This window comes from Epinephelus lanceolatus, chromosome 5 (genome assembly GCF_041903045.1).
Source record: "Epinephelus lanceolatus isolate andai-2023 chromosome 5, ASM4190304v1, whole genome shotgun sequence".
Classification (NCBI taxonomy): domain Eukaryota; kingdom Metazoa; phylum Chordata; class Actinopteri; order Perciformes; family Serranidae; genus Epinephelus; species Epinephelus lanceolatus.
Genome location: NC_135738.1, coordinates 8757652 through 8779695, shown reverse-complemented (window position 1 = coordinate 8779695; position 22044 = coordinate 8757652). Strand labels below are relative to the sequence as shown.

The window sequence follows — 22044 nt, the reverse complement described above, 5'->3', positions numbered from 1 at the left end:
AAAATTGAAGGCACACTGAACCAGCATGGCTACCACAGCATCCTGCAGCGACATGCCATCCCATCTGGTTTGCGTTTAGTTGGACGATCATTTATTTTTCAACAGGACAATGACCCCAAACACACCTCCAGGCTGTGTAAGGGCTATTTGACCAAGAAGGAGAGTGATGGAGTGCTGCGGCAGATGACCTGGCCTCCACAGTCACCGGACCTGAACCCAATCGAGATGGTTTGGGGTGAGCTGGACCGCAGAGTGAAGGCAAAGGGGCCAACAAGTGCTAAACACCTCTGGGAACTTCTTCAAGACTGTTGGAAAACCATTTCAGGTGACTACGTCTTGAAGCTCATGGAGAGAATGCCAAGAGTGTGCAAAGCAGTAATCAGAGCAAAGGGTGGCTATTTTGAAGAAACTAGAATATAAAACATGTTTTCAGTTATTTCACCTTTTTTTGTTAAGTACATAACTCCACATGTGTTCATTCATAGTTTTGATGCCTTCAGTGAGAATCTACAATGTAAATAGTCATGAAAATAAAGAAAACACATTGAATGAGAAGGTGTGTCCAAACTTTTGGCCTGTACTGTATATTTTTAAAAACTTGAAGATCCACTCATTAAGAAAAGTGTCTGTCATATACAAACCAAAGTGATGGTCAGAGTTGTCGCATTGAAATTTAAGGTGTGTTGATGGATTCATGTTTTCAACTCATGCACTGAGTAACATTACAAGTTAATGTTCCACCTTAAAAGGTATAAAATTAATTTTACTAATAAAACTAGGGCGGTTTTGGCTCAGAAGGTAGAGCGGGTTGTCCACTAATTGGAAGATCAATGGTTAGATTTCCGGCTCCTCCGGTCCGCATGTCAAAGCATCCTTGAGCAAGATACTGAACCACAAATTGCTCCTGATGGCTGCTCCATCAGTGTGTGAGTGTGTTAAAAACTGAGTAGCAGGTGACACCCTGTATTGTAGCCTCAGCCACCAGTGTATGAATGTGTGTGTGAATGGGTGAATGTGACTGGTAGCGTGAAAAGCGCTTTGAGTGATTGGAAGAGTAGAAAGGTGCTATACAAGTGCAGGTCCATTTACCAACACAAAGTAAGGGCTCATTTATGCTCAACGATAGATAAGTATATGGACATGAGACCTTCTGTTCGTACTCTGCGTTCACGTCGTCTGTATTTGCACATTTTCTGAAAGCTTACGGGTACAGACACAATGGAGCTGCACCATCAGAGCTCGTAGGGGCAGTGTAGCGTAGTTCAAGCAAGATACGAAAGTAAGAGACGATGAAGACATTTTAAAAATAGCAGAACAGAGCAAATCAGTGATATAGTGAAAACAATTCTCTGTTCACATGTTGCAATGTATTTAATGACCTCATTGACCACCACTGTCTACAACACTGCCTGTGTTTAAAGCATAGACTGTAAGGCACGTGATGGTGGTCACAATGTTTGAAATAAACTGATCTATTTTCATATGTAAAGTGAGTATAAATAAGTCTGCAGACAATTAACAGTCCAATCTCATCATTACTGAATAAAAACAGGGCAGAAAGTGAAAGTGAAACATGCTCCTGCAGCTCAGAGCTGACTGTGAGTTTAACCCTCTGAGGGGAAACATGTGAGAGCGTCTCTGATAGACTCCATTACCGCCCTCATGTGTACGCGCTCAGTGATCCAAACCGCCTCCAAATAAGTTTCCTCACAACGTCTCCGGAGGAGCACTTAAACCAAATTGACTTTACTGATGTGAATTATGAAGATACTGATATCATGCATAAAGTTATTTACCCCTCAGAAGAATTCAAATAAGTCATTCCCTCAGACGGTGATACGGGGAACTAATATGAATGCAAATAGGATTAGGCTCCTGCATTAGTGTCTGATAAACAATTTACAGGCCTGAGTGTTCACTGGGGGGTACGCTCTCCGCTGCGTGGGGGAGGGGAGAGAGGGTCCTTATCAGGGTTAACCCTCCATCTTCTGCTGCTGTGAGCCTTCACTGGGCTGCTGTTGTACGTCACATCATGTCTGCAGTAACCACAGAGAAAAAGACTGGAGGTCATCACGCTCACTATAGTTCACACTGTTGGTGACCTGTTGGCTGGTGTCTCTCTGTTCCCTTCAGATATATTTAACCCTTTAAAATTGGACCTCCTGTGGACGACTGCAGGAGATCGTTGTTTGAATGATCCTGTTTAAATCCATCTTAAATGACAGCCATAATAGCTGCAGCAGAAAGCTAAGGCTTGTGTCTTCAGCGTCACCACGTTATGGCCTTACCTTACGTGCAGTGCAAATATGGTATATCCATGTAATGGCTGCAGGAGGTCACTGTCTGCGTAATCCTAGATACATTGATCTAAAATAAAAAACATAACAATCAGAGCATTCAATATTTTTGTAGCAAAAAGCTAAGGCTTCTCTCTTCCCTGTCATCATGTCATTAACTTATGTGTGGTGCAAACGTTTCACTGTGATTAAGCTGAAATTTCCGTGTTGGTTACAAAGAGTTCAGCTACACACATGCAGTGACAGGGCTAACTATTAGCATCACAAGGCTAATGTTACCTAATGTTATTAACAGGTTAGAGTCTTGATGTTTTGGTGTCAGTGTGAGTTTGTTGGGATTGTTTAATGGCTCAGTGTTGGATGTCAGCCGCTGCTGCGTTAGCTCATGATAACTGGGCAGACACTGAACTGACTGTTCACTGAGAAGAGCCGCTCCGGGGGGGGCAGCAACAGAAAGTTTGCCGGTCTGGCAGGAAGTTGGGACCAGCAGTGTCGTCCTGGGCGTTCAAGGCTTCAGTCCTCATTTTGTTCATGTATTGAAGCCCTTGAAAAAAACATGATATCAAAACAGTGTAAAACAATGCGTGTACTTTGTGAAAACAGAAGTGGCGATCCTGGCTCAGAGGTACAGGGGGTCATCCACTAATCAGAAGATCAGTGGTTTGATCCCCAGCTCCTCCAGTTTGCATGTCGAAGTGTCCTCGGGTAAGATACTGAACCCCAAAATGCTCCCAATGGCTGTTGCATAGGCATGTGAATGGTTACTGAGTAGCAGGTGGCACAATGTATGGTAGCCTCGGCCACTAGTGCATGAACGTGTGTGAATGGGTGAATGTGACTCGTAACTGTAAAAGTGCTTTGAGTGGTCAGAAGATTAGAAAGGTGCTACACAAGTGCAGGTCCATTTACAAGTGTAAGCAATAAAATATACTTTATAAGTGCTAAAAGTAAAAGTTCTCGCGATGCAGAAAGGACCATTTCAGATTCATACATTTTATATTACAATAGTAATAGTAATTATTGAAGCATTAAATTAGAGTAAACGAGTTGCCACAGTGCATAAAAAAAGCATCAAAATAGAGCTTGTTTATCAAAAATTTTCCCGGGAGCACCCCCTCTGACACCCTGCAGAGATCCAGGCTAAGCCCTGAGTATCCTCAAGTTGTAGAAATGCCCCTGGTTGGGAAGGTGCAAGATCAGACCCGTGGAGCAAAAAGGAATCAATGCAGGCATTGATTGACTGGAGGAATTTCAGTGCTACTTAGTACTGGGTTATTTCAATCGATACCATAAAGAGTACTGATACCGAGCCCTGCTAATGAGGCTTATGTGTCTTCTGTTTTGTTAGAGGGAGGGGTTAACCTGTCTTGGGGCATTTCAGTTATTGAATAAATCAAGAGAATATTTTCAGGCTGAGTTCAGGACGATGGTGTTAAAGAGAGAAGTGGCCTCAGAGCCTGAAACATGCTCTTTAAATCCTCCATTACAGAAGTGTTTTAAAGTAAAAGCCTCTTCTTTCATTCGTCCTCTTCCTCGTCGGTGGTGACACACGCTATATTCTTCTAACTTACTAGTTTCTGTCCTGCTTCATCAACATCACACCTCACTGCCAACTCTTGTCTTCAGTGTGCTTTAATGGTGTGTGTGTACTGTATGTGATGCACAGTGTGACAGTCAGCAGCACCAATTAAAGCCTCTCCATGTTGTCCTCTGCTCTTCTAACGACAGTCTCACCTGAGACACGTCACGTGTCCTCGCTGAACGTACAGAAGGATAACCTGCTCATTAAACACCACACATGTACTTTTAGTTCTTCTCTCACTGATCAGTCAAAGCACTCGTGTGACTGTTAATTAAAATCCTAACATAGCTCATCTTTATGTTTCTGTGCTGCTTCACTTACATGTTAAAGTAAAAAGATGGATTTTCATTAATCTCAACATGAAGACAAACATATAACAGAGTGAAACCTCGAAGCTAACCTTCCTCATGATGTTTGAATAAAACACAAGCAGGTACAAAGCTACAAACACATCACATCTCCTCCTACATGATGCAAAACAATTAATAATATCAGTTAAATGCCTGATATTTGATTAATCTTATTAACATAACAGGACCCTTATTATGGAGGCTCAGCTCAGTTAGCTCAAGTTTCACAACGAGGGATCCATTTCACACACAGTGGTTAAATTCAGTGTTACTGATTTATTTGATTCTGCCATCAATCAAGATACTCACAAAATGTTTGTCCAAATATTCACAAAACCTGGAAAAAGGAAAACAAAAACACACATTTGATCTTGTGCTCTTTATTTTTCCTTTTAATTTTAATTCAGGCCAAAACAATCCTCTGTATTTTAGAGGCTTGAGTCGTTAGCTGAGACACTGGTGCCATAGAGCACTTCAGGGATGACTTTTTGTTGAAGGCCGACGCAGAAGTTGGCGTCGCCCTGGTTACCACGTCAGAAAGCCAATGGGATTTGTGATTTTGGAGTATTGCAGAAATTAAGCTCCATGGCAAAGAAATGTTTATGATATTCAGCAAGATAATCTGAAAAGAAATGAACACCACTTTTGTGAGTTTTTAAAGCCTGAATGCAGTCGCAACAAGTATAAAACTAATGTTAAGCTATAAAGGAGCTATATGTAAGAAATCTAAAGCAAATAGTCGTAAAATCCTCCTAATATGTCACAGAGACTAAGGAATAATGTTCATATAAGATACTGATCTCACCGACAACAATAGTACAGCCAGAATATTCACATTTAAAAAAAAAAATTTACTGTCCGCAAATCATGTTTATGTTTTGAATTTGTGTTTTGGCCTGTTGCGCCACCCACCGCCGTCTACCAGTTACGCAGTCAGTAGAGTCTCAGCATCAGTTACAGTTACGACTGAGCTACAGCAGCACAGCAAGCAGCATTAGCAGTGTCCCAGTACATAGCATTAGCAGCCGGCTCCTCCTCAGCTGTATCCTGGCAGCAGCGTTAGCGGCAGAGAAGCCGGACTTGCTCGAACGGTCCGCTGGAAAACGGAATATCAAGGATGCGGTGACGCGGCCCTGCCACGACAGCCGCCCGTGGGCAAACAAATCAGTCTCCAGCGTGCCGCTGTCCAGCAACCTCGAATCTGTACGACTCGCGGCAGTATTTTGAATTTGAGTGCAGTAACCGTTTTGGCCACATTCTTACATACAGCGCATTTAAATGAACCACACAATAGTTGCATGACCTCTGTGTTGCCACCACAGCGAGGCTGTGACACTGTGAGGGGCACAATGATGTTCTGTAGCCTCATTTAGCCACTTGTTAGCAACCACCTTCTGTAAGACACACAAAGACATCAAAATTTACAGAGTATTAACTGACATATTTTACGTCATAGAACAAAACGTTTAAGTCTCCTCAGCTTGTGTTAACCACAGACCTTATTTTAGGCAACCAAAAATCCATGACTTTGAGAGAGGGAACCAGGAGTGCAAAAAAGCTAACCCATTCCCAGATTTTAGGACTCTTTCCTTTTTTGTTTTGTTTTTTAAAGCCAAAAACTCAAGAGGAAAGTCCAATTAAGACCAACAAAAACTCCTTTGTTAACTCTAAATTAAGATGCTAGCTACCTTTAGCTAGCTTGGCACATTAGCAAACAAAACAGTTTAATATTAATTACAGGTTATATTTTAACTTTACACTTTCATGCATGGAGTCCACTGCAGTGGACAGATACGTAATTCCTTCAAAACAACACATATAGGAGGGTACAAAATAAGGACATTGTTTTTGTTTTGAAGTAAAAACAAACACTTAAAAAATATTACACTGTGATTTCATAATGAGAAAAGGTTAAGTTAGTAACATTAGACGTATATCATATGAGGCAGTTTGTCTTGTTTTAAAATTATGAGCCATCACCCTCATATTTGTCGAGGCCGGTCACAGAGGCTGCTGCTGGAAAGTTATCACATGCATAAGAGTTATCTTTCCTGAGCTGCAGCTGTTACCTGTTAGCGTTTATCAGACGTAGATTAATTAATAGTTGTGTCTCACTCTCACTTTCAGTCACAGAACACAGCCCTGGAAGTGAGTGGCAAACAAACAAGCAAGACCAAGAGATTTACTGTCCAGCATGTTTACTAAGACAGACAGACAGGCTAGAGAGAGCTGCACTGCAGGCGAACACATCCGCTTATGGGAACTGTAATTTGCTGACATCAGAATTGGAGAGAAGAGAACACAGTTTACCTGGTTGCTGCTCCCACAGTTCACTCTCATGGTGCTTTTTTTTCTCTTGTAATGACTGGAGTAGAGCTTAGATAGGGCCCAAAAAATCCAGCCCGACCCCACCTGAGCCTATGCATGTTCTGTCCAAGCCCAGCCCGGCCCGGCCTGTAATTCTGAGCCCCAGCCTGGTTTAAACCCGACATTTTTTTAAGGATACAAACATGGGCATTGATGGTTGACTCTCGTCTTTCTTTCCGTGGCAAGCCTTCGTCATGTGCCTCTTAAGTGTTGAGGTCCCCGTCTTTTTGCTGTTTTATACCAGCATCGTGCTGCGCTTGGTACATTCGAGGAAGCCGACACACATGTTGTCACCATCCACAACTCACATGTGCATAGCCAGTGGCGCCGTCAAGGGGGCGCCGTCAAGGGGGCACCGTCAAGGAGGGCCCCAAGTAGTTGGTTACGTAGCCTAGGTCTGTTATGAGGAGCCGAACCTGTTGGCGCCCGAGGATCTTGGGGGCTTTGTGCCAGCCACGGGGCCCTAAGCAGCTTCTTAGTTTGCTTATGCATCGGTAGCAAGTAGTTCTGTAAATACTCTGAACACTACATATGCACAGTTTGCAGCCTCTCCACTGGAAACAATGAAAATACACATGCAGCCCTAATGTAGTGTGTTTATTGTGTGTGTGTGTGTGTGTGTGTGTGTGTGTGTGTGTGTGTGCTGTAAACGTCATGACACCGGTGATACACAACATGCTGAGCTTCACCGCTGAACAAGTGAAACAGTGTAAACCTGTAAACCTCCATGTGATGATCACATCTGAATTAAAAGCCAAGCAGGGACCTTCTGTGAAGTGCAAACTAGTGTCATTATTATTTACAGTGAGAGGGATGTTGAAATAATTAGTTGAAATCAAAATGAGAGCTGTGACGTGTTTCATCAGGATGTTTCCAGTTAGCTTTCCTCTGCATTAATGTGTGTGTACGTGTGTGTGTGTGTGTGAGACTGCAGAGGTATAATTAGCTCTCGAGGGACTCCAGTCTTAAACAGTTAGAGGACAATCACGTCTCTGTGAGATGTTAAACTGCTGCTGCCGATGTCTGTTGATAATTGTACACAACAGGCCGACAGCGGCCGCCTCGCCATGTTCGCCTCGTGTGAAGATGAACGCCACTTTTAGGGAGGCAGGCGGACATTTTGTTGAGTTGTAAACACTCTCTCATATGTTAATTCAGCGGCACATCGGAGCACTTTGAGGGACACGAGTGAAGACTGGAAGTGATGAGTGTTGGTTGTTCACACTGTTTGTGTTGGGACTGTTCCTGCGCGGGGTTTCACTCCGTACAGCAGGTAGGACAGGTGTGTTTATTTCATCAGCCTCATTGTGATGGAGACACAGTGAACAGAATCAGGCTGAACGGGTTTAAAAATCACTTCAGGATCTTAAAATAACATTTATAAGTGTGTTTCCATCCTCATGAAAAAAACCTGCGTGGAGACACCAGAAATATAAATATCACAAAAGGTTTTTATGCTTTGTACTAAAGACATGCACTCACCGGCCACTTTATTAGGTACACCTGTTCAACTACACATTAACACAAATGGCCAATCAGCCAATCACGTGGCAGCAACTCGATGCATGTAGGCAAGTAGACATGGTCAAGACGACCTTCTGAAGTTCAAACTGAGCATCAGAATGGGGACGAAAGGCGATTTAAGTGACTTTGAACGTGGCATGGTTGTTGGTGCCACATTTTCACACACAGTCATCTCTAGGGTTTACAGAGGATGGTCCCAAGAAGAGAAAATATTCCTCGTTGATGCCAGAGGTCAGAGGAGAATGGCCAGACTGGTTCAAGATGACAGAAAGGCAACAGTAACTCAAATAACCACTGGTTCCAACCAAGGTCTGCAGAAGACCATCTCTGAACCAACAACATGTCCAACCTTGAAGCAGATGGGCTACAGCAGCAGAAGACCACACCAGGTGCCACTCCTGTCAGCTAACCCTTTATGACCATAGTGTACCCATCTTCTCATGGCTACTTCCAGCAGGATAAAGCACCATGTCACAAAGCTCAAATCATCTCAAACATGACAATGAGTTCCCAATAGAGCACCTTTGGGATGTGGTGGAACGGGAGATTCTCATCATGGATGTGCAGCCGACAAATCTGCAGCAACTGTATGATGTCATCATGTCAATATGGACCAAAATCTCTGAGGAATGTTTCCAGCACATTGTTGAATCTATGACACCAAGAAATAAGGCAGTTCTGAAGGCAAAAGGGGTCCAACCTGGTACTGGCAAGGTGTACCTAATAAAGTGGCCAGCAAGTGTATTTCACATTACAGCAGAAGAACAAGGGTCACGTGGTGCTGCTGTAATGTTACTAAAGGGGACTCTATCAGGTTCAACTTGTAGTTCAAGCAGTGGTCAACAGTGATTGACTGAGCCCACAAGGCTCAGAGCAGCCTGGGTCAAAGTTCAACTAATTTGAGGGTTAAATTCACTGCAGACGTCCACACAGATCCATCTCATCACACCACATATGCAGTGATGTGGAGGTGACAGCAAAAGCTATTATTTCACATGTATCTGGCTCCGCCATGATGCCAAGAGTTTCAAGATGTTTCCCAGCAACAGTCAGCAGGATCCTTACAGTCCCAAGTATGGAGTATGAAACATTATCTTTAAATATATGTTCTGCCTCAGGAGCCTCTCAGCTGCAGATACTATGTGTTGTTAAATACTCATAACGTGATTTTATTCCATGAAATAAAAACCATTAGTCTGGAGCTTTTAGTTGTCACTGAGACACAGTTTCATGGTTTTCTTGTGTGTTTTCCAGTCTGTGCGACCAGTATCCGCTGCCCCAGTGACACCAGCAGAGACTCCAGTGGAACCAGCAGAGAAAGCACAGAGACCTACAGACCTGGTGATCCCAGTGAGCCCCACAGAGCCCAGTCTGAGCTCCAGCAGTGACGGAGGAGACATGGCCTGCTCCGACCTCCTTTCTCTGAGGAGCGACTCCTTGTCTCTGGTCTCCAGGACGGTGAGTGACAGAACGACTAACCTGTTCTCCCAAAGTTTCATGTGTACAAGGTTGTCCGACAAACCTTCCCCCCCCCCCTTACCTTCTCTGGTGGTGCAACTTTGATAACAGATATGATAGGTTGACAACAGTATGAGATTTTCACAGTAGGATAACGGTCTCACGGCTATGCTCCAAACTGGGTCGCCAACTAACGATACAAATTAATGGCTAACTGTAGCATCACACGGCTAGCGGTTATTAATGGGTCTAACAACAGAGCTGAGCCTGTTTGGTGTGAGTGTCTTGGAGCCGTTTTAACGGTTGGTGTTGGATGTGAGCCGCTGCTGCTAACTAGCTCATGCTAGCGCTCTGGACACAGTGCTTCAACAACTACAGGAAGTTTGATGATCTGGTGGGGTGTGGGGTGTCAGGTGGCGGTTGGGGATCAGACCGTCAGCACCATCATGTTGTCTTCCTCTGGAACTGAGAAAGACATCCACACCGGGACCTGTTTTGCTCTCTAGTCCATCTAGTAAGCCTGCAGCAGCCGTTCTTCTTCACTTCTTCTTCTTCATGTTTACTGGTGGCTTACAAACCAACTTTAAATGTGTACCGCTACTCACTGTGTTTAGGTGTGTAGATGCCTTCCTTGTTCGTCAATGAAAGCAGTTTGGTTTCCTATTATCAGCGCCATTCATCAGCTATAATTTTAATCCATCTATTTTCAATCGCTTATCCGGGGCCGGGATGTGGGAGCAGCAGGAAAGGCAAAGCACCCCAGACGTTCCTCTCCTGCGCAATGCTTTCCAGCTCCTCCCCCAGGAGGAGCTGGAAAGGCGTTCCTAGGTCAGATGAGATAAGTAGTCCCTCTAGTGTTCTGGGTCTGCCCGGAGGATCTTGATCAGATGCCTGAACCATGTGAAGGAGCAGCGCCTCTACACCGAGCTCCCTCTGGATGTCCGAGCTCCTTACCCTATCTGTAAGGCTGAGCCCAACCACCCTTTGGAGGAAACTTATTTCGACTTCATGACCATAGGTGAGGGTTGGGACGTAGATGGACCAGTAAATCGAAAGCTTCGCCTTCCAGCTCAGCTCCCTCTTCACTGGTCCACCATTCATCACTGCAGATGCCGCACCAAACCACCGATCCATCTCACACTCCATTCTACCCTCACTCGTGAACAAGACCCCGAGATAGTGGAACTTCCTTGCTGTAATTTTGATTAGCAAAATAATACATAATAACAAAAATGTCCCATTATCAGACAATATATTGGACAATATATAACGTGCATCTCTAACGATTGTGAATTAGCTTTTAGAAATTCAGTTGTTTCACACCTAATTGGTGTCAAATATATCATAACTGTACTGTACATCTGTTGTGTCACGTTTAGATCCATCTGTCCCTCTGCTCACTGAGTCTCAGTCTCAGGTGTGAAAAAGATTTTAATCCACATTTTGTCAGGAATCAGTGAAGCTCTCTAAAAAGAAATAAAAGAAAGGACCTCCATCTTGTCGAGATGAACCTCCTGATCTGAACAACAGCGATACTCCCCTCTTAACAAAACATTCATGTTCCTCTGCAGAGCTATCGAGTTCCATCATCAGCCTCTTTATGGAGGGGTCACCGGGGGAATATGGAGCCTCAAGAATGAGCGCACAGGCTGCGGCGTAATCATAATTCCTTTGACCTCCGGTGACCCCTCGGAGGCTCTGACAACGAGGGCCACGCTGCCGAACAGGCGACTCCTTTCAGAGCGGCGCCCAATCCAAAATGGCTTTTTCATTTCTCAAACAATCAGACGGCGGCGGCTGTGAATGAGAGGGCAGATTAGACAAACCGGAGGGTCCGGGGTTGAGACGAGACCTGCACAGTGCTTATCTCTCCGCGCTCTCCGACTCAAAGACTCATCTGAATGCATCCATCGGAAAAACAGGATTGTTGGAAAATCTCAATTAATATGTTAATGTGTGCGAGAATTTTCATTACTTACATCAGCAGAAGGCCTGAAGCACCAGACCTCATCTGACAGCTGTTGTTCTGCCTGTGTCATCATCGTATCACAGGCATCATTTAAAGGTGTCTGTTTGTTTCAGAAATCAACATTTATGTGGACACCACCTTTCGTACAGGTGTGTTCAGCTGGTAATAAGACAGTGCACATGAAAACAACTGAAATTAAAGAACATGAGAAATAATAACGATAGCAGTAACAGAGGATACAGATTAAAGGGAATAAAAAAGATTATCAGACACAAATACAATGAAATAAATGATTAAATCACAAAGTTTAATGAGATGCAGTGATTTTTAAAAATGTGACCCTCACTGTGTCAAAACAGCAAACTCTTACACGAAGGACACTTGCTCAACGTAGGTGAGGGTGGAGTTTGATCACTTCTCCAACCAACTGTAATCCTTTCTGTCAGTGACTAAACTAAATTCAGCGTTCACTTAAACAATCTTTTCTGATGGTTTCCACCACATGCAGCAGCTTTCTTTAGCAAAAGAATACTCACTCAGGTGTCATCACGTGACCAAAAACAGAGCTTCAGTCATGAGATAGTAAGTGTTGAGTTACAGCTGAAAGCTCCAATAGAAGTGCACCTTGAGTTGTGAATTTGTCATCAGTTATTACACTGGATCTTTGAGGCTTTTAGAATAGATCATTTTTAAACATAACTAGTCTCAAAACAGATCCTTTAACCGAACCAGACACATTCTGAGTGTAACATTTTACAGTGTGACATCAACCTGTCTCAATGATGGAGACTTTTGACCTTCATCACTGACGTCACACTTTATTTACCCAGTTCGATTTTTTTTATTAATTCAGCCCAGATTTTAAGAAATGGCAGCACGCAAAACTATGTTGCACACTATGTTCAACACGGCGTACAGTACAACATACACTACTACGTGCACTACACCATATATTACGTACACTACCCTGTTCAGCATGCTGTACACTGTGTACACTACACCACGTACACAATACTGTACAGTACAACATCCACTATTATGTACACTACTATGTACTCTATGTACACTACACCGTACACTAGACCATACACTATGTACACCATGGCATAAGCACAACATGCATTGCTAAGCACACTACGCTGCGCACAACATACACTACACTGAACAGCGTGATACACACTACTATGTACACTGCACCATTCACTAGTTACACTGCACCATACAGTACAGCGTACGTGACTGCGTACACTATGCCATATACTACCCACACTAAAGCACACTTTTTTTGGGGGGGGGGTAAGGGGTTTTTGGGGAGTTTAGGACAGAGGATGTCGTATGCTGTAAAGCCCTGTGAGGCAAATTGTGATTTGTGATATTGGGCTTTATAAATAAAACTGATTGATTGATTGACTATGCTGTTCAGTACGCTGTACACTATGTACACTACGTACACTCCTATGTACTCTATGTACACTACACCATACATTATGTACACCATGGCATAAGTACAACGTACACTGCTATGTGCACTTTGTCATACACTACGTACACTACAACATAAACTACATCTTCCACTATGCCACACACTATGTACACTGTGCTGTATAGTGCAATATCCACTACTACGTACACTACGCTTTGCAGTACGACGTACACAATGGCATGCATAACTACGTAGTTTACTATGTGCACTGCGCTGTTCACCACATATACTACAGTGAACTGCACGTCGTCCACTACTTCGTATGCTATGTACACTGTGCACAGTGCAGAAAGCTACATTGTACACCACTAATGATGTCATGTATCACACAGTGCACTGTGGTGCACACTTCGTTGTACAGTCTGTACAGTACAACGTACAGACATGCCAGTGAAACGATTCAGCGATTGTTGTGTTAAAGATTATGTCACAGCAGTTTTACTTGGTGTTGGTATGGCAATCAGCTGAAAGTCCCACCCACCATGAGGGGGTTCTCGCTGCAGTGGAGAAGAATATAAAGAAAAAGTTGTGATACCAAAAAGTGAGTTGAGTCGAGCTGAACTATGCTGTGGAAATGAGGCATTTGTTGGTGTGTTGCCGTCACTAACTGATGATTGGTGAAACAGCGTGAAACCATTGTGTCGTCTGCATGTTTGTGCACATAATCACACCACACAGGGACCCACTCATTGGAGCACCATCAGTGGTTTTAAACTCTGTGAGACTGCAGATCAGAAATAATAACTCACTGTATGTTGTTGAAGTACGAATACAAGTTGTGTTCAAAGCATCAAAATAAAGTTAGAACACCTCAGTATCAATGAGCCTCTCATTCCTCACATGTGACACACACACACACATGGATTAAACAGGTATGTGTGATATGATATCCATTTCTTTGACATAATAACTAATAAATAAAAGTGCCACCTTCATCACTCTGCAGTGAATTCATACACTGAGCGGGATTAAGGAGTTCCTCTCAGTAATAAAGCTTAGTCATGCGTCAGTGAAGCACACTTCATCACAGTGTTTAATACGTTTCTATCCGTCTCACTGGACTGTTTAGGAACATTTAATTTTCAGACAGACTCGCTGAGTCGTGACTGCAGGCTGCTGTAATTAAAGGGGAAGTCCCACCCTCATGGGTTTCTGCCTCATTGTAATAATAAATCATTTATGGCTGCAGGTGCTCTCCGTGGAAACGCCTCAGACAATTAACTGAAGACGCTTAACCGATACAACAACATGAAATTAAACTCTAGTGTTATTTATATTCTGCAGTATGAAGTGGAGCAGCAGGAAGACGTGGTTTATAACACAAGTTTATCACTTATATGACGATATAACAATACTACTGTATGGCCAGCAGTGGGAGAGGTGCTCAGATCTTGTGGTTTAGTAAAGTAGTAATACTACAGTGTAGGAAAACTCTGTGACAAGTAAAATGCCTGAGGACAAACAAGTTGTATAAACAGCCAAAGAACTTCCGCAGCTGCTGAAGAAGAGCTCTGTAAAGACCAAAGGTTGGCCGTTGGTCAATGTCAGGCTGTCGGTGAGTGTCTATCGCCCCGGTCTTCACAGTGTGTCCTGCACCTTTGGCACTAGTCGACCCGTATCGGCTTTTTACCAGCCAATTCAGCATGATTTGGTGTCAAAGACAAGAGGAGGTAAGAGCTTTTTTAGCCGTTGAGCTCTTTAGCCAACCAGGTCTCCTTCCAAAGTCGTTGAATATCAGAGCTTGGGCAGTGACTTTCACATCAGCATGATACGTGTCCGAGTGCCATCAGTGTGTAATGACGCTTGATGGTGTCAGGGGGAAACGTGGCCGGGCAACAACGTAAGTTAAGGGGTGAAAATCTGAGTAGGGCGAGTAGGGACGGGTGGTGGATGGGTCCAACAATCACTGACTTTCACTCAGGAGGCCAGTGTTTGCGTCTCGTATGATTGCAAAGCCAAACCCTATAATGTTTTTCTAAACCCAATCACATGCATGTGTTGGCTGGACGTAGCCACGTGTGTTTGTTTTTGAAGGAAAAAAACGTCATATCGTGGTGTTGTACCAACATAGTGCATTTATTTTGAAAGAGACTGTATGCAAACTGTACATTTCCTGTGAAAATGGAAGTTTATAATGAAAAGACAGTAGGCATGTAACAGGCTGAAGTTGATACAGCAAACGCACCAAGACTACCTTGCCCGTCAAATGTCCACATGGAAAGACTATGACCAAGTGACAAAATGTGACAAAGTCAGAAAAGTGTTCTTTCGGCATCAGGTTGTGTTGTTAATGTGCTAACTGGCTAATTAGCATCTTGGATCTGTCTTGTTGGTCTTCAGGTTTCCCTTTTTTAACATTGAACACAGACTACCACTGCCTGCCTGTATGGCGAGTAATTTCCTCTCATGATGGTGCAGAACGTACTCGTTAGTTGGCAGCTGGATGTAGACTTTGCGATGTGTTCAGGTGCAGATTTTTGCCGGAGATACAGGCGACATAAGGCCATGCAACAGTCGGCTTTTGTTGCTGCTAGTTGTCTGATGTCTGTTTGGTGTGTCCTGGCCTTGAAATCGAAATACTGCACAGTTACAGTTGCTGCAAGCTTGTAGTACAGTGTGTGAACTTTTAAGTACTGAAAGTACTGCATTCAAAAGTACAAAAGTACCTGCATCGAAATACACTCAAAGTTCCAAAAGTAGAAGCACTAATTATAAAAGTGCAAATGCATTTGCATCAAAATACATTTTAAGTACCATGATTATTAGTGATGCATTCATGTGTTCGTCACTTTAATATTGCAGCTGAATTCAAATCAAATTAACTTTATTTTCTTTTGGACCTCCACTGCATCAACAAACTCCTGTTTTTAAAACGATGTAATATAAGTGCCTTTCTCTCCCTACTAATCAAATTATTTGAATACTTTTGAAACATGATTAAAATATGATAAAGAAAAAAATGGAAATTCAACAACTTCCAGGTTTGAGCCACAAACACATCTGTACAGTTCTGAATACAGATATTTTTAGAAAGTGGCTTTGTGTTTCACCTCTTACATATTGTACGTAGCTTTTTAATATCGCCCCTCTAATTTTTGAAATTTATTATTTTATCTTCAGTAATTTAAATCAGGTTTCCTCCCTCTTGTCTCTGCTGTAACGTATGTGAGTTAACCCCCAGGGATCAATATCTTTTATTTTCTTGTAGTAAATTCTTCAGAAATGTCTTTTGGTCTCATTAATGTTGTTAATAACCTTCATCAGAGGAGCTGAGACAGATGAGACAAGGCGGCTGATAAAACATTATTTAGTCTCGTCAACACTTTCTCTTTTTATTCTGGCAGGAAGTTACAAAGACGAGCAATTACAAGTATATTTTTTTTTTCCTCTTGATCTCCTCTTGATGTGAAAGAGACAAACAAACAAAAGACAGTTCAGCTTTAAAAGGTTAATTCAACCAAAATGAAAATGTCAGCAGACACAGTTTGTGTCATTCACTGTCGTGTCTTTTTCTTCTTCTCTTTTTAATGGTGCGTCTCGCCTGTCCTCTGACCGGCCTTTAAACCCTCCACCTCTCTTTCTCTGTCTCTCCTCCCTCTGCAGGATTTCACCGCTCGCCGGTTTGACGGAGCGGCTTGTAAACGCCACCAATTAGGACGGGCAATTGGCATACAAAAGGGCCGCTCCTAAATGGTGATGAGAGGTGGGAGGCTCTCCTCCCGCCTCTGTAGCTGTCAGAGGATCTCTGGGGGAGGAGGGGAGGAGGGGGAGGCAGTGTTTTGACAGGATGAATAGATGGAGGAGTGGAAGTGGCTGGGAAAGGCTTTTGTTATGCTAACGGACGGCCACTTTGTTCCGGAGAGCAAAGGGAAGAAACAGGAGCCCATTCATGTCTCCTCTGCACAGAACCAGTTGATTTTATTATCTTGTTGCCTTTTTCAGGAGCTGAAGCTACGAGAGGCTTTAGGGGGGGAGAGGAGGAGGAGGAGGGTGAGGATGAGGATGAGAGGGGGAGACAGAGAGAGACACAGAGAGGGAGACAGATTCCACTCTGAGTGTTTCTCTTCTCCTGAGAGGACGCCCACATGATGAAACCTGCATGGTTTTGTCTGGTTGAATCTGACTTTGGTTCGTCCTATTTGTTTGTGCAGATCTGAGCAAAGCAGTCCGACTCAGCTGCAGAATGAAGGTGGATTTATACTTGTGCATCAGCTCTATGCAGAGCCTATGTTGTAGCCTTCGCACATGGCCTACACTGTTGTGAGCATTTATACTTGTGTGGTGGTGTGTCTGTGTCACTCTGCAGTTACACCTCCAAAACACTAGTTGGCAGCGGAGGTTTCTGTGAAGTGCTGTAAAGTTTAGTTGATTCAAAACACACATTAAACACACATTAAACATGACTTAACAGAGACAATTTCAAACACAAGTACACAAATCAGCTTCACTATAACTTGCAGCATTCACAGACAAACACTTGTCTTCATCTGGACACATTTTCCCCACAAATACAACATGCTAACGTTATTAGCACAAGCCTATGGCAGTTTACATTGTGTAAATTAGCCCAGCGGCTAGCAGACTTTTCCTCTTCTCATATGAAACCAGGGACAACAGTAACATTTAATAAAGGTAACGGTACAAGATTCGGCTCCATTACAACTCACAAGGTTCACCAACAAAACAACTGTCTTATGACGTTTTCCAAACAAATACAACATGCTAACGTTATTAGCACAAGCCTATGGCATTTTACATTGAATAAATTAGCATAGCACATAACAGAGATTTCCTCTGCTCATATGAAGCCAGGATAAATCACACACAAGACTTAAAATGCTATTTTAGTGGAGGCTTTATTGTCTTCACAATTTATTGTTTCTTATCTGTGAAACTAAAGTTAATAAAAGCTTGATTTTCATTGAGGGAAATGGTTTCAGCTTACAGAAATAGACAGGAGGTCTGCGTCACAGGCACTACATCGACACAGCCTACGCTGTAGGTATGGCGTTGATTCAACACAAAAGTATAAATCCTGCTTGAAGGTAAAGTCACACATGAGCAATTGCAGGCGAATGTAGTGACTGTCACCTCCTGAGGCAATATTCGTGCTGAATGTGGCCGATCCCAGATGTGATGGTCATATTTGTTAGCCTAACGTTAACAAATGAATGTTGGTTCACTTGCTAATAAACATGCTAATATATTTGCCCCGCTGCTTGAAACAAACAGGAGTGAACGCAAGGTGAATATTCACCAGTGTTATTTTTGCTCGTGTGACTGTGCCTTAAACAAACTGAAAAGATATCCTTTATAGGAAGTGGTATAGGCCCGGTCCCAAACTAATTCTGGGGCAGTTCATTTGTGGTGGTGTGATCCAACCTCGACCTTTGACCTTGACTAAAACTAGTTAGTTAAACAGCTGCTGATGCCAGCTGTGCTTTGCATGCTGGGATGCAGATAAGACAAACAGTCACTAGCAGCTAGCAGGAGTAGAAATTGGACCTGGCCTTGCTCAATAAAGCACATCGCCTTATCCATATTTGGGGCTTCTTCCTGTGCTAATATGCTGAAGGTCTTTGCACACTGAATCCTATTTTTGTTGGATGTTTAAAAAATAAATGCGTACTCATATTGTATCAATCATGTTTGCACACTGAGTTCAAAACTTAAGTCTGTTATTAGAATTTTCGGAACAGGTTTGATTTTTCTTTTTTAGATCTGTCAAAAGCATTTAGAGAAATGTATGAGCAAGAGACTGAAGAAAATGTGGCTCTGTGTTTACTGATAATTAGCTGTTAGCATGCTAACACGCTAAACTAAGATACTTTAGATACCTGCTAAATGTCAGCATGTTGACACTTAGCTCAAAGCAGTTAAAAAATCAACTCATTTATCAGTTTGTTCTCCAAAAATGAGCTCTTAGCAGAACTGAACTGCACAGAATACAGAAGATTGAGCAGCGTTTGAATTGTGATGTTAATGGATGTTAATTTGCTGCCGAACATAAACGTTCACATTGACTACAGACTGTCTGCATTAATCAAACCTGATTCAAACACAGTTCAAATCTTGATTTTACAACAAACACTCTGTGGTAGATTCATCTTAAACAGTGCTTTTGTTTACTCCTCATTTCTCAGTTTTCTTACCTTTAATTCACCTCTGCAGTGCGCCGTAATCATTTAGAGAAACACCTCAGTGAGTGTGTTGTTAGATTACTAATGAGCAGCTTCCTCCTCCTCCTCCTCCTTTCTCCGGGGACTCATGTTCCCTCCCCACCAACAAACCAACACTCGTCTCTGAGCTTCACACAGTCAGTGAACGTCCATCATAACACCAGGAGTCTCTACCTGCTGTGCTGGGAGGACGGGACGAAGCAGGGCTGCAGACTTTCACCATTTATTACCCATGATTCTCAGTGTTTGTGTTCAGCTGACGTGGAGCGCTTTGCCACAGAGGACAAGTGTGTGTGTGTGTGTGTGTGTGTGTGTGTGTCTGTCTCAGGAAGTTTGGAGAACAGTCTTTAAATTTTATTCTGTTACAAGACTTTTTATTGAAATGATGAAATGTTTGCCAGAGAATTTAAAAAGGATTAATTTTCGAATCCGCTTCCTCTCGACTCAAATACAAGTAAAGTAACTTTAACCTTTACTCATATGACGTATCCTTTGAAACACACTACACTACTCACGGTGCCATTACTGTTGACCATTTCAAGATATTGCCTCCACAGCAGGCTCAATAAACACTTCTGTCAGACAAAACCCCACAAATTAACAGTTATAACTCACCAATAAATCGTTATTGTAATCCACAAATTCATATTTTCCAGACGGAATCACAGCCTACAAAGCTCCCATTTCATTTCTCGCACACTCACAATACGCCAGACGAAATATTTAGTCCATTGTTTCAAACATTCATATTTCTCTACATATTATCCAGACTTTCTCTGGCCTGCATGTAAACAAACCAACCGAACAGCACTTCAAAATGGAGGCGAGCTCCTGGCCTTTCCATTGACACCTCACTTGAGCCAATAGGAGCTTCCAGTGCTGTTGCTATGGCCTTGATGGCCAACTAGGGCCTGTGTTGAGGGAACATACCTCACTCACATTTCTTGTAGCCAGTTAAAGAGCCAGCGATTGGCCCACCTCACCCGAGGCTGATGGGCCTTGTAGTCAACAATACTTTAAAACTCATGTTATCACAGACTTGTAAATGTACATACACGATAAACAGATGGCTCCTATGTTGTTTTTAAGAGGAAAAAAAAATGTCTTTTTTTTAACAAATGTAGGTTTTCTAGAAGTGTTTTTATGCACAGTAAGCTGCTAAATAGACATCATTTTTGTTTCTCACCTATATTCACACATTGAGTACATTGTTTCACCCTCTTTTTTTAAAGCACCTGGACAAAACCTTAGAAAAAATGTGGATACAGTAAGAAAACAAGGACATAACCACTAATATGGTCCCGACTTGCAAAATATCCGTGATGTCAACATTAAACACTTGTGCTTTAATTTGCCGATGGCTGTTCCTTACTTTAACCCTGAATAACCCTAAATAATAATTGTATAATAATTGTAAATAACTTGATTTTGCTCCAGTTAAACACGAGATATTTCCATAACTCCAGAGGTGTGTCACAAAAAAAACACTTTTCTGTATGAACTGGAGCAGTGACACCAGAACAGAACAGAAGGTGTTTTGGCTCAGGAACCTCAAATATGAGCATCAATACTTTGCATGTGACATTAGTGTGGTAGCTGCAATTAATAACCATTGAGGTCAAGAAACAGTTCAGGGAATTAAAAGGCCTGTTTCCTGTTCAGAAATCTTACACACGAATCCAGACGTCCTGGTTCCAGGTCAGACTTGTTTTACATACACACCTCTATCTGTGGCACTCAGCAGAATCAGGCAGTCTTTGTGGAGACATCCATTAAAGACAGGTTAATAAAAAGATCCATCATCAAATAGAGAAATAATTTTGTATAATAAACTAAACACAGACTTGTAGATTTAAACAAATGATCAGATTTTTGCCATAGATTTACAAAAAAATGGAATTTGCTTTGGTGTTTTGGTGCAAGGATCAAGAGAAAATTAAATAAAAAATAAAAACAATCACTCAAAAAATCAAGAAGCATAGATATAGAATGAAAATATGTACAGTATATCTGAATTAAAACCAGTAAGCACTACAGTTTTGAGAGGTGGTAGTTTTGTGGTGATACCAGCAGAGTATTTGTTTTCTGTAAATCCCTGCTGACACAGATCTGAGCTCAAACTGTATTAAACTCTTTAATAAGAGTAATCAGGGGAGACTGAGGCCTGTTTGGGGGATTTTAAAATTCCCACATTCCTCTGTGTGACGCTCACATGTGTAGATTACTATACTTTTGTTTTCTGCTGTTGAGAGAAATCACACAAACAGCTAATGGAGAATTGAAGAGAGCTTGAAAGGATAGAATCAGTGAGACAATGAGTCAAAAAGGAAACATGAAACAGATTTATTCATGTATCCGCTGCACAGAATGAAAGAATAAATGAGATAATCGAACGGCGCTCATTAACACGTGGAGAGGAGACCTCTCCAATCTGCCACAGTGACAGGAGACGGTAAATAAAGATGTCAGGTTGAGAGATGAAAGCAGCTTCATCCTCTCTCAAGAGTGTTTTATGAGCCTTTGAGACTTGTAACAGTCTTTTTAGGGATTTAATGGATTCGTTAGATTTGAGCCCATATCACTCCTTCAGGGAGGTTCACTCTCCGTCTGCACCATCTTATATAATGATTCACTCTGCAAACAATTACACAACAAGAGAGTTTCAGTGCTCAGTTATCCCAAAGATATTTATTAATGCATGAGGCCTCCTTTACACACACACACACACACACACACACACACACTGTATGACTCAGTGCACACAGGAGAAAACATTTATTCCAGCTGATCTCAGTTTTATTAATTAATTCTATTTACAGTTTCAGCTTAGATGAA

At 42.3% G+C, this 22044-nt stretch overlaps 1 protein-coding gene across 1 annotated transcript in view; it reads left to right on the top strand.

Annotated features, from left to right (window-relative positions):
• LOC117262829 (uncharacterized) overlaps positions 1-22044 on the top strand; it is a 72112-nt gene that overhangs the window by 12829 nt on the left and 37239 nt on the right. The window contains exon 4 of the mRNA XM_078167664.1: positions 9375-9578. Coding sequence (XP_078023790.1) covers positions 9375-9578 — 204 coding nt within the window. The remainder of the gene's footprint in view (positions 1-9374; positions 9579-22044) is intronic.